A 12,994-nucleotide genomic window follows, 5' to 3' on the forward strand; every position below is an offset into this window, starting at 1 on the left:
GGGTAGAATTCAAGTGGTGAAAAGTGCTACAGTAAGGGAAGCCTGTGATCTTCAAAAAGATCTATAATTTGGAAATCACTTAAGGTATAAAGGTTTATTTTTATTTTTAAAGATTATGCCACTTCAAAGTCAACTGACCTCAACTGAACACATGGCTTCATTCCAACTGAAAGTAATAAGGACAGTTAAAAGTTCCATCATTTAAGTGTTCCAAAGGTCATGTGGTCTTTTCTCATTTATACCCTCAGGCAACATAAATTACGTTTATGTCCACTTTACAGTCCCTTTATGCTGCTGAGGATGCACAGAAAGGCTGTGGTATACATGAGAACAAAGTCCAGCGAATTTATGAATGCGCAAGTCTACTACCCACATGGTCTCCAATTTCTGCCATCAATGAAATGATCCACAGCTCACTAGAGAAAAATCGGTATGGCACAGAGCAGACAGAGATCTTAATATCACAAGCCTCTGTGAAAGTTATTTTCCTCCCCCTCCTAACTCCAGTTTAGTTCAGATCTTTGGGAAAAAATAATCTTTAAGATTAGAAACCCATGACTAGCCATACCACTGCAAAAGAAAAAAGGAATTTTTATTCTTTGAATTAATATATGGAATTACAAAAATCTCCCTACTAAAAGCTTTAGGAAGAGCTCAATTTAGCTATAAACATTAAATAGTGCAACTACTAATGAGAGAAAACTAGGAAAATTAGATGACAAGGTTAGCTGTGATAGATGAACAGAATTTTTAATACAACATTGGATCTAAGTCCACAAAAGGCAAGTATTTCATTTATCAAAACAAACTGCATTCTTACGTGGCAAGTCAAAAGTGGTTTGTTTTTTTTTTTTTTCTTTTTTAATATATAAGAAAATTACAGAAAGTTAAGATACAGCCTTCGTTTCCTCTCCTCCTAAGTTTCTCCTCTCTATTTTCTGTATTATTTGAAATACAGAAACTCATGAAGAGGAATGTTAGGACCTGCTAACAGAAAATACCTCATTTAGAGGACATGGACAATAGTAGAGGCTATAACCTCGCCTTTAGTTTTTCCTTCATCTCAGTTGTGGCATCCAGCTCTTCCTTTTATCCCCCCACCCTTTTTTTTTTTTTTTTTTTTTTTCTCCAAAGGAACAAAGACGTTTTCATGATTCTAAATGAATCAACTTATAGTTTACCCACAGAAGGAAGCTGCTACTACCTTTCCTAAAAGCAATTAGGACTGCCTCAAAGCTAATGCTAGACAAAGAGATAGGATGTCTAAGCAGCTTTCATAAATTTTCCTGATTACTGTTCCATTAAAAGTGCCAAAAATATTCTTTCAGGAGTATCCTTACCTCTGAATTAATTACTTTAATCAGGAAGAAAATGTGATAAACAGTCTTAGTTAACACAGAAAGTTGACGACATCTCTCTAGATACACTTGAATAGAAGGCTCTACCCTTTGCTGCAGTTTACTCCAGAAAAGAGTCAGTTCCCTAGAACAAGAGAACAATATTTCAGGGCCAGCAATGCAACCACTAATCTGATCACAAGAAATGCAAGGTTGAGAACAGTTTCTATTTTATCCTTGGTAAAGGAAAAAAATCTGAATTTATTCATACCTTTTCTTACACAGAAAAGCTTTTATTAATATACCCACACTATTAGTATCTAATTTTCAAAATTATCATGACTCAATTCCAGAAGGACAGATCAGAATAAAACCAGTATTACCACAATTTATGCTACATAATTTACAGACTCATGATGTGGCTTTGAAAAATGTCTTGCAAAGTGGTTTACTCTTCACTCCGCAGACTGGCATTTTACACTTCTGAATTCTTAGTAATTACTAACAGCTATAGGAGGAAGGCTTTTCTCTGTGGTAGGTACATTTTTCTTGAGCTGCTCTCCTTTAATAGCTGAATCTAACTGTGATTTAGTGAGAAATGAGCCCCCAAAGCCAAACATCTACATTAATTCACTAGTTCATTCCTCCTTACGTACAAATTGCCAAGAGTATTTAGTACCTTGTGGAATGGTGTAACCCCCAAAACTTTAGTAGAATCTGTTAAAGCAAAATCCTGTATTAGCAGATGTTCTCCTGCCTGCTGCACATAAAATGGAGGTGCACATACAAAGCAAATTCTTCAGGAATTGTACAGATTTGAAAGTACAACCAAACTGTTAGCAGTTGCAAATTCAGAGCCTAACAGCTCAAATATCTGCCAACAAAAGACCAGTTATTTGTTCCCCCATTAATGAAAGCAAGCCCTAAACAATAAGTATCTTCACCCAGCTTACTATTTTGGTTATAGTAATAAAGAGTGCCTTCTTTTCTAGAATTTTGTTAGAGAAAGAATAATGTATTATGAAAAAAGGACAGATGGGAACAATACTTATGCATTAAATGTTGACATAATGCTAACTAGCTGCCTACAGATATTGAATTCCTTATTTCTGTAATGTAAGATTATTGTAAAAAAAAAAAAATTATTAACCAGCTCCTGGTATTTGTAAATGCCTCACCATATATGCAGCCTTCAAATTCCTATAATGGAAGCTAATCTTGTCAAATACTTTATTTTTTTTCTTTTCTTTTTTTAGCTTTCCAAGAGCCTTATCTCCTTCTTGTTTAGCTCCTTCTTGTTTTATCAGCTAACGAAAGTTAACTTATAGCTCATGTATTGGCTCCATCTTCCCAAAACTAATTTTTGTTCCACTACACAGAAAACAATATTCAAACTCACCAGGCACAGTACATCTCTCCTTGCTGCAGCTGGCGAGATAAAAACGCTGCACATAAAATTAGAGCACTTTTTTCATCTCCATCAGATTCTAGGTTACAAATCATTTCTAGAGCATCTTTACAATCTACTTCTGCAATCTAGAAGGAAGGAAAGAAAACAAGACCAAGACTAAGAAAGTGGTTTCATTTTCAGACATACATTCATCTGATCCTTTGCAAAAACACAGTAATTTAGAACTTCGTGAATATTTAACTCTATCAGATAGAGATAAACCTGAAAGCAAATCAGTGTGTTTCTAGATAGAATGTCAAAATTGATTATGCCACCAGAAACACTGTTTTATTAAAGTGAGTACAAAATTCTTTCTTAGACATAACTTATTTGTGTCTACTGTCCCAGTCACCTAAAAATTTTAACGGACAACATTAGTTATTCCTATATATTACATACATATGCTAATTGTAATAAGCAGATTTATAATTTTAAATTGCAGTCACAAAAAGATTATTACCTGAAATTCTAACCCAGTTTACTAGTCACTGATGTTACTATGGCTTATATACAATAGTGGGGCAATTAATGATCATGAAGTTTAATGTGAACGTTCTAGTATTTTTGAAAAAAATCAAAATAAAAAGAAAGGGAAGCTGTACAGTAAGACGCAGGTCAACTGAATGCTCTTCTAGAAGAAGATTACAGTCTCTGCAATGTAACTTATTTGTTCAAGCAACGATGGAATTACTTAATTTTGTAGCAAAACAAATGTAAAACCACAGTGCCCGGGAGTGCTAGACAGTTTTATCAGTACTGAATCAGTGCACTTGTTATAACAACTACTGTCTAATTTGATTCTCAGCAGACTGGTTTGATTGCATCAATTAGCATATTGGGCAGGACATGCTGGTATTTATTCTTTGACACTGTCAGCTGAAGAATAACTTGACCATTCCAACAGCACTGCTGGAAGTCTCTCTTGAGAAATCACAAGACCACCCAAAGCAAGAAACAAGCGCTCACTCAAACACCCAGCTAGTTTGGTACTTTGGATAAGGTGGCAGCACAGCTTGGTTGGGCACCATGATGTCCAGCTATCGGTCCAGCAATCAAACTACAATTTTGAAGAGCAGAGTACAGCAACTCATTTTTTCCTCTAAGTCGACACTTTGTAAATATACTAATAATCCTTCATTGAACTTAATTTGAGGTTTAGTAACCTCAGTCATCTTCTAAACAAACCCTGCATTTCTCAATACCTCAGAGAGGATGGATTACTATAACTGTAATACCAATTTAGACTGAAGGTCTGCTTTGCTCAGTACCCCATCTCAGACAGGGACCATGAGTTAAAAGCTTAGGGAAGAATATGGGAAACAACTTACAATAAAGGGATTTTTTTTTAAAGTGTTTTCCCAACCTCTCAGAGTTGCTAAGGGACTCAGCTTCCAACAAGGGTCTCTACAGGTACAGCCATCAAGTCTAAGTCTAGCATTTCACTTACTGCAGATTTGAATTCTTCACCTTATTGAAGCAAACTATTAGACTAATCCGAGCTGAAAATGAGCTCAGATGCTACTTTTCTGCCTATTCTGAATGGACATCAAAATTTCCATACCACTAAAGATTGAGCTGTGCTTCTTTACAGTTTACTCTTTTTTCCATTTTCTTACTGTTCTCACACTGTGGAAACAACTATCCTTCTCACTAAGTCCATCATGACATGTTAATGGCATACCTGCCTTCTCTTGGTAATACCTGAACTTTCCAGAATGGTTAGTAATACTGCAAACGGTGCTGCAGCTGAAGCTGCAAAGCTAAGCAACCCAAGCAATCCATGGTTTGGAAATACCTGAATTAAGTTCTCTGCGATAACTCGGTTTGAACTTAGCTGTATGTTATGGCATCCTAAGAAACAAGGCTACCCCATTCCTTTTGTCCATGGGATTCACAGTTCATTCAATGATTGAGCCCATTCTGCTTTGGGAACACAGTGGGGCTCACTAATGAAGGAAGCATGTTTGCAGGGTCACAAATTCCAAGTTCCATTGAGAGTCTTCAGTGAACCAACATGAGATTGCACAGCCCTGCCACAGCTCCCCCTAAGCCTGTTCTGGCAGGGCCTACAGCAGTCAGAAACAGAAGGATAAGTCCAATTCAGTCCTACTGAGCATTGGAAGAACATGCCCAGTGAGAAGCCATCATCTTAGAATTCAGTCTATATCTAGGATAGGAAACTTTTCCAACTTAAATCACTGCATAGTTTTCATCCCTTTAGGATCTATTTCAACATGCTTAATACGTATTAGCAACGTAAATAGATGACAGAGACAAAAAGACAGCAGAGATATGCAGTCAAGACAACTGACAATTGCAGTTAGTTGTTTTTTAAGAAAGAAAAAAGCTCAGATAAAACTTTGGGGTGGAGTGAAAAATGAAGATGTCACCTGAAAGAATGCAGAAGAGCAAAACTGTCAAAGAAGAGATGACATTTGCATTTAAATAAGAAGGATTTTATATTTCAAACCAGATCAAATATGTGATTTCACCTTCAATTTCCCCCCAGACATTTGGGTCAAAAAAGGTTACAATTATTCTCTGAACTGAAAGTAGCATCTAAAGTAGCATCTACGTACTAGGTACTACATGAAAAGCTACAGTTAAAATAGTATGAGTGGGAAAATTGTTATCTTCACCTTACTAACAACAACTGAGGTGGAGTTTTAAAATGCTTCAAGCAAAATTAAACATAAAGTTGTGGCAGAGCCAGAAAATGCCTAGTGGTGACCTAATATTACACTTCCACAAGTGTTTTAATCGAGTCATTACTAGCCAGTTTAAGAGTGACTTAAATGAAAAGAAAAAACAAAATACCAAAAATATTTTAGACCATATTTTAAAAGAAAAACCTCTAAAGCCTAGTGACTTTATTATCATTAAGGAAATAAGTCTAAAGGAGTTCTTCATTTTTTACTTACTTCTTCCATTAGCTTTTCATTTGGTGATCCTGAACAAAGACAGACCAGGTAGGTTTGCTTGAAATTGCCTTTTGCACTGATTTCTGGATGGTCGGAGCACAGTTTTGCCAGGGCAGTAGCTTGCGTTAATTGCTTTGTTTTCATTAGGTGCTTAATACGCATATCCAGCAGGACAGGGCCTTCAAACACTAAAAATTCATTCACTTCAAAGAAAAACAAAGAAAAACGTGTATTACATACACGTTTCACAGCAGGTTACAGAGTTAATAGATGGCATTTACTCATTGATGGTTAACCCCTACAATTTATACAAATCAAAAAAGGTACAAAAGGTATGAGGCAAAGATAAGAAAAAGCATCTTTGAGAACCGTACTTGTTTATTACGATTTCCTGCTACAGACCTTTTATCTACTTGCAGGTTTTAATTCATTCTAATTTCTTGACAAAATAGGTGCACACAAAACAGATTTAGAAAGCATATAAATACTAAATTATTTAGATACCATTTGATTATAGTTGTACAGAAAGACAAATAACACAAAGCCACTACTCTCACATCCTTCTTTATACATTTGTGCTATGCCTTTGCCAATAATTGCCTTTTAAAGACCTTGCTATGAAAGTATAAATAAATGTGACTAGTGTAGAAGTATCTGAAGTCCTTTCTATTGGTGTTAAATATTTCGTGTTACGCATCCATACAATGCAGTCAAACTGCTTTAAAAGTTTTTCAGCCAAATAAGCTTCCGACAAAAAGAGGTTTATCTTGTATACATTTGACTGTGTATAGTTTAAAACGCAAAGACACAGGAATGGCTGCATTTTATTCAGCTATATTTTGTAGATATGCTGCTACCAGAGTTAAAACTCTACTGTCTATGCTAACAACCCAACTCTAGGTACTTATGTGGAAGGCGTAAGAATCCTACAAAAAAGGGGAGCACCGGGTAATGATCCCACTCTTACATATACATCTCCGGTCTCATCCAGATCTTCAAGATCAAAATTGCTTCAGCTTTGAAGCATGAGGCTTAGTACTATCTCCAAAATATTTAAAGTTAGTTATTAAAACTACATAGACATATAGACAATCAATTTTGTTTAATCCTTTTGATATCAACCCCTCCCCTGTCACAACTGTTTCCACAAGCTAGTTATATACTGCCTGAAAAATCTTTTAGGTTTTCAATTATCCACATCTTAATTTCATGACACATTTGCTCATCTTTTAAAAACAACAGAATTTTCTACTGTTTTTTTGTTTCCATTATTTTGTTAAAAATAGCAGATTCGTGATATTTTTTAAGTGTTAGGGTAAAATCTCAATCTTTTCTAAATGAGATTTTTTCCAGTCTTTGAGTATTTTCATCATCCCTTCCTGAATCCTTCTGGGCATTTACAGTGCTCACTTTCTGACACACCTTAGTACAAACATTCATTATATTCCTCTTAATTTACTCGCCTTGAATTTGACTTGAATCATGTTGCCCATTCATCTACTTTATATTTTCTTGACTTTTGAAGTCCTGTTTGGTCTTGATGAAATAATTAAGTAATTTCAGCATCTGCAGAATTAATTACCTCTCTAGTATTTAGAATATTAGTATACCAAAACACAAGGTTTACTGAAATAAAAAAGATCATCTCATTTTATTCTTTGCTTCCTCCCATCCTAGTTAGCTTTTGATTCATGACTGTCTTTCATTTTATCTCATGATTTCTCCTTCTTCTAGCTACTTATACAGGATATTACTAAAAGCCCATCTTGCAATCGAAATTAGGTCAACCGTTTTCTTTTTTATCATTTTAGTGCACAGAATTTTAGGGCAGAAAATACTGCCTTTTGCAGAAATCATGCCTGTTAGACCCCATCATTATCTTTCACGCATTTTCAGATTTATGGTTGAATTATCATTTCGACCAAATTGTTAGTTATTTGTTCAGGATCCTTGTGCACTATTACAAATGATCAGCCATGGCTCACTGATGTGTAAGAATATTCAGTCAAATATGAGTTCTTTCTTCCTCTCTCCATGTCAGTGAAGATTCGACCAGATTTTTCGTCATGTAGGAACAAAGGAAAACTAGAGTGCACTAACAGACAATTTGTAGATGATAACCATTTTCGTGTTTGTTAGAGGACATTTGCCTTTTAAGTAGCAGAATAAATGTTCCTTTAGCGTCATTACCAATGCCTTATAAAAAAAGTTCATACTCTTGTCAACCCACAAATGACCCAGTGATTGATTACATTCAATAGTTTTAGCCTTGCTCTTCCTCCTACTGGGTACCAGTAATCCTTTCGCCCTCAGTGCTTACTCCCAGCTAGTCTGCCTGGAATAACATTGGAACATTTTACCTTATGTCTGTAACAGGATACAGGAAGACCTTAGACTTTAAGCTATATTGGTAACCCAAGACATTTCATCTGATTTATTATTATAATTACTGCATTTACTACCTTAGAGACTGTTTTCTATCTGCTAGTTCTCAGTAATCCCCTTCCTTTAGTGTTTACTGCTTCAGCCAGCCTACCTTGCATAAGCATCAGAACATTTTCTGTTATCTTCTCAACAAGATAAAGGAATACCTCGGGGTTAAAGCTACATATTAGCTCTTAAGCCTTCATTCTAATCCAAGTGATTATAATCATTAGAGTCAACATTTGAAAGCTCATTCAAAACACATGTTTTAATCATATTTATTTCGTAACTGAACTATGTATGACATTTTAAGATAAAAAACAGTGCCAGGGTTGCAAGGGCAAGTCTATGGTGGGGAAGAGTCTTAAGTATAAGGTTTTTATTTTTTTAAAACATTTCATAAATATATTTTATAGTGCAATGTCTATTTCAAAAGGTATTGTAAACAAATTGTTAGTTTACCATAAGAAATATAACTTCATAAAAATGCTTTGAGGCACAAAGTGCTTTTTCAGCACACAAGTTAGTTAGCCTCTATGAGCACAAAACTTGAAGTATTTCATGAGAATGATATAGTTTAATCAATAGCATGATTTTCAGAAGAACCATTAAAGGTCATTTTATGCAATGCTTGACCATTCATTAAAATTCACAAACTTGGGTTTGTGCAAGGCATGTGCAGAATTCACATAAAGCTACAGAACTAACATGAGAGAAAAAAAGACAAGCAGATGACATCTGACAGACGGTACTATGATCTACTAACTCCGGCAAATAAACTTGGAGATACCGAAATCTAAGCTTTTAGACAGTTTCCCCATTATTCCCTTGAATCCCATACCTGGGATCTCAAGTCATACTACCAAGGGATTCCATGTCAAGTCTGGAAGAACTACTATGAACTTTTGTTATAGTTAATGCTTATACCATACTTGAATTAAAAAAGAGAGAAAAGATAATCCACAGATTAGTAGCACACAAGAACATGAATAAGGCATGAGCACAGCTCTGTAGTAGTAAGTTCTCTATGGTGGAAAGTCCACATGTATGTCACGTTTTGGCTGACTGGATGACTTGTAGAGCACAACGCAAAGAATTTTTGCCTTACTCAACGCACTTGTAATCCTATTAACTCTACCCTTTGCCAATTCTTGGGTAGATATAGCTTAATCTACCACAGACCTTTATTTATTCTCAACTTCGCTCTGGCCAAGAAAGATGAAGGCAGGAGGTGAATGTACATGTGGACTATCCATCTCAAAGAACTTCAGTTACTAGTCAGTAACCTCTTTAGCCATCTTCAAGTGTTAGTCCACATGTGCGTTCACACTGTGGGTGACTCTGAACTGTACTCGATACTTTCATATTTACCTGGAGCTGGGTCTCAGAATCCTTCAAGCAAACAACATCTCAGCACAATTCTGCTGAATGCAGCACCAATCCTGGATGCTTCTACGATGGCATATTGTCTGGTGAAAGGGTAAAAGAAGTTCCAGGTGGCTGCTTTGAATACACCCAGGATGCAAACACTTTTTTTTTTTTTTTTTAAGCGAGGCTGCTGGTATCATTTGGCTTCTGGTGGCGGATGCTGTGATTACTGAAAAAGTTCCATGCTAGCTGTTTAAATTCTAACCTGCCTGTTGTCTACCTTGATAATCTCTGAATAGTGATGGCTGTATCCTTGATCCTCGTTTCAGTGGGACATAGTGCAGAAGTCTGCCTACTACATTTAAACTTACAAAAAATTCAAGAACTTAATTTTTTACATCCAGATTTAGATCTCTAAGGATTATCAGAATCAAATAAAATAAAAAGCAGTAGCAGCCTGGCTTTTTATAGAGTTATCTCAGATCCTTTTCCTCTAGACAGGAACCTCCACTCACCCTCAGTGCCAGCTGAGGAAGTACCAATGACAGCTTTGAAGGATTTCACCATCACTGCAAGAAAATGACAACCTTGAGGATGGAAAAACAGGTTCATGCTGAAAAGCACAAGCCACACTGACAGAAACTGAAGGTGGAAGTGCAGTAGTAGGGTGTTTTACCATTGCACAGGCTATCACACAACCCAAAACACTTCGGCATACTTCAACTTTTAGTCTTTGGTGCACTAAGCAATAAGGCCAACCAGATAAGCCACACAGCTTCAAGAAACATCAGTTGTCACGAATACAAGTCAGCTTCAAATCAAGATTAAAATCAGTCCTGATCTCAAATTAAGCTATCTGGTAGTTAAGGAGGAGGCCAAAAAGACAAAAGATCCACTATCATGTGAAGAATTAAGACTATCTTACTAAGGTTTCCTTCCCTAACCAATCAATGAAGCAGAGAAAAAAAAAAATTCCTCCCTCCAAGTACAAGTGCTTCTTGTTCATCATATGCAATTTCAAGAAAAAAAGTAGCCATGCAGCTGAAACCTGACGTAGTAGCAGGCCCAGTCAACATGCAAATGCAGTCAACATCTGACAGCAATATGAATACAGCTGCTGAGTGCTAAAGCAGGTAAACCACTTAGTTTCAGACTAGTCCGTGATCACAGCTAATACTGCCATTGTGAATTTAATGACGTGGATAAGATATTTTATTTTCACATCTACTATATCTTTCCAAATTTCATTCTGCTTTGGTATTGAGACTAATTGTTCCCACTATTTGAGGTTGATGGATACTGGCTGAGTGCTGCTACACAGCAAAGAATGTTACCAACGTGCTCATAAGGGATCTCTGAAACATTATTTGAGAAGATCAGTACTCTGCTATTATCATGACCTGATTGGATCATGTACCTTTTGGTGATCTCTCGAGTCTAAAACGTCCATAATGCTACATAGACAAAACTCAAAGTTTGACAGACATTCTTTAAAGACACAGGAGACAGGTTTAGGTGGAAACAGAAAACTCACATGAACAAACAAGTAGTTTACATCTCTTGAGCACACCTTGAAGAGATAATAATGTTGAGGAACCAGAATTTGAATCAAGAAGTTGCAGGCCTAGTTGCATAATTGTTATGGGTCCTGTTGCATAAAGACATAGGTAAGGGACAGAAGCAAGAAACACTAAGATATATGGAACTAGGGTTAGGATCTCTCTTTTTGGCACTGAACTGCTCTGAGGGAGTGGAAATTGCCTGGACATTCTTCAAATGAATGTAGATTGATTCATGAATCAATACCAAACAGATTCAGGAAACTCAAAAGGAGTTTCTCTCAGGAAATCTCTCAGATGGCAGCCATGAGTAGTGTTATCAACTCCAGATGTCCACTTAGGGGGTCCACAAATTACATCCAAATACCCTGCTGACGATTCAGTTTCTGCAAATAAATTCTCTTTGGAGTCACCAGTCAAGAATAACAAAAAAATGTAACCCTCAGGTCATTAGGAATCCAAATTCCCATTGCCAGGTTAGTCCTCCATACAAAACAGACTAGCATTGTGGGAACAAGCACAGCCCCAAATGACAATGCTGATGTTCTACCTGCAGGGGGAGAGAGATAAATCTTCTTCAGAAACAACTCAAGTGGGGTATCAGCATTACAATAGCTCCCAAGAGGAGATTCTATTTTCTTTGGTGACATCTATTGCACAGAATCTGATAACTTAAGACAGGTTTCCCAACATTCGTGGTTAGAGATGGGCTAAAAAATCCAGGGCAATGCCAATGTTTGTCACCCAAGCAGATGACAAATCAAGTAGCTGGAAAATATTTCCGGTGTGAAAAGATTTTATATGTGCACATACACACAAATCTGTATCTACTGTATGTATGTAGTTCCTACAGTACAGTTCAAAACAGATTTTACTATTACATATCACAGTACTGTATGAATGTCTTGTAGTAATGCAGTAATACCCATCAGCATCAAAGAAATCAGTGACTGGCATGCTGTTCCTGTCAGTGCTCCAAACAACTGGGTATCCATCCTCTCTTTTTTTTGAGCTCCTTAGTGCATGAATCCTTACAGACATGCATCCATCAGAAAATTGAGCTCAAGGCAGTCAGGAGTAAGGTAATTACTTAATGATATAACACTCAGAGAGCAGTCTCCCTACTGTCTTACGAAATGAGTACTTCCTGCTTATATTTAGGTGGAACCAGTGCAACAATCTATTCCCAAAACTAGGAGAGCAGGAGAATAGTCCAGTTCAGACAAGCTTGCATATGCTTGACTGTAACCAGAAGAAATCAGCTGTGCTGTGTGGTCAGAGAAAGTGAACTGGTCTCTCACTACGTCCTGATTTTGTACCGTTTGAAAATAGAGGAATTCAAAAGGATCTGTCTCTGAGATGAAACAGACACCTAGCTGTGCTTCCTACAAGAGATGCAAAGAAGCAAACTGACCTTCAGGAGTCAACATAAGAGGCCTTCAAGAAGAGAATCACTGACCTAAAATTCAGCAGATATCCAGTTATGTCAAAGATTCTGAATAGGTTATAATTACCCTGAATAGGTCATAATTGAGACTATCAAGACTGAAATAAAATAAAACAAACATGAAACACCTGAAAAAAAATACAAGCAACAAAAGTTTAAGAGGATATTAGGAAAAACACCTCCAGTCTCAACTAGTAGTTTCATCTCCAACAGATAAATGTTTACACTAACTATCACTCAAAGACCAAATTCATCAAATCTGCCAAATGATAACATCCCAGTGTAACAAGCTGACTACTTAAATACTTGGGAACTTCTGAAATAGCAAATGGTAAAGGCAACATAAAGAACAAAACCAGAATCCTGTAAGTGAAGTTTACAAATATTCCAGAGACTGTTACACTGGAGTTAAGGTTGAAGACTGCTGAGAGACAGTCGTCCACCAAAAGAGGGTAAATGGTAGCCAGTTGGAGTGCTGGATTACAGAC

The 12,994-nt window shown here is 36.6% G+C and overlaps 1 protein-coding gene across 1 annotated transcript in view; it reads right to left on the reverse strand.

The window, feature by feature from the left end:
* ZNF292 (zinc finger protein 292) overlaps positions 1-12,994 on the reverse strand; it is a 54,244-nt gene that overhangs the window by 8,690 nt on the left and 32,560 nt on the right. Inside the window, exons 5-7 of the mRNA XM_082480517.1 lie at positions 5,709-5,911; positions 2,737-2,873; positions 1,341-1,482 (exon numbers count right to left, since the gene is read on the reverse strand). Coding sequence (XP_082336643.1) covers positions 1,341-1,482; positions 2,737-2,873; positions 5,709-5,911 — 482 coding nt within the window. The remainder of the gene's footprint in view (positions 1-1,340; positions 1,483-2,736; positions 2,874-5,708; positions 5,912-12,994) is intronic.

The sequence above is a fragment of the Vanellus vanellus genome (assembly GCF_965231255.1).
Source record: "Vanellus vanellus genome assembly, chromosome: 3".
In the NCBI taxonomy this organism is placed as follows: Eukaryota; Metazoa; Chordata; class Aves; order Charadriiformes; family Charadriidae; genus Vanellus; species Vanellus vanellus.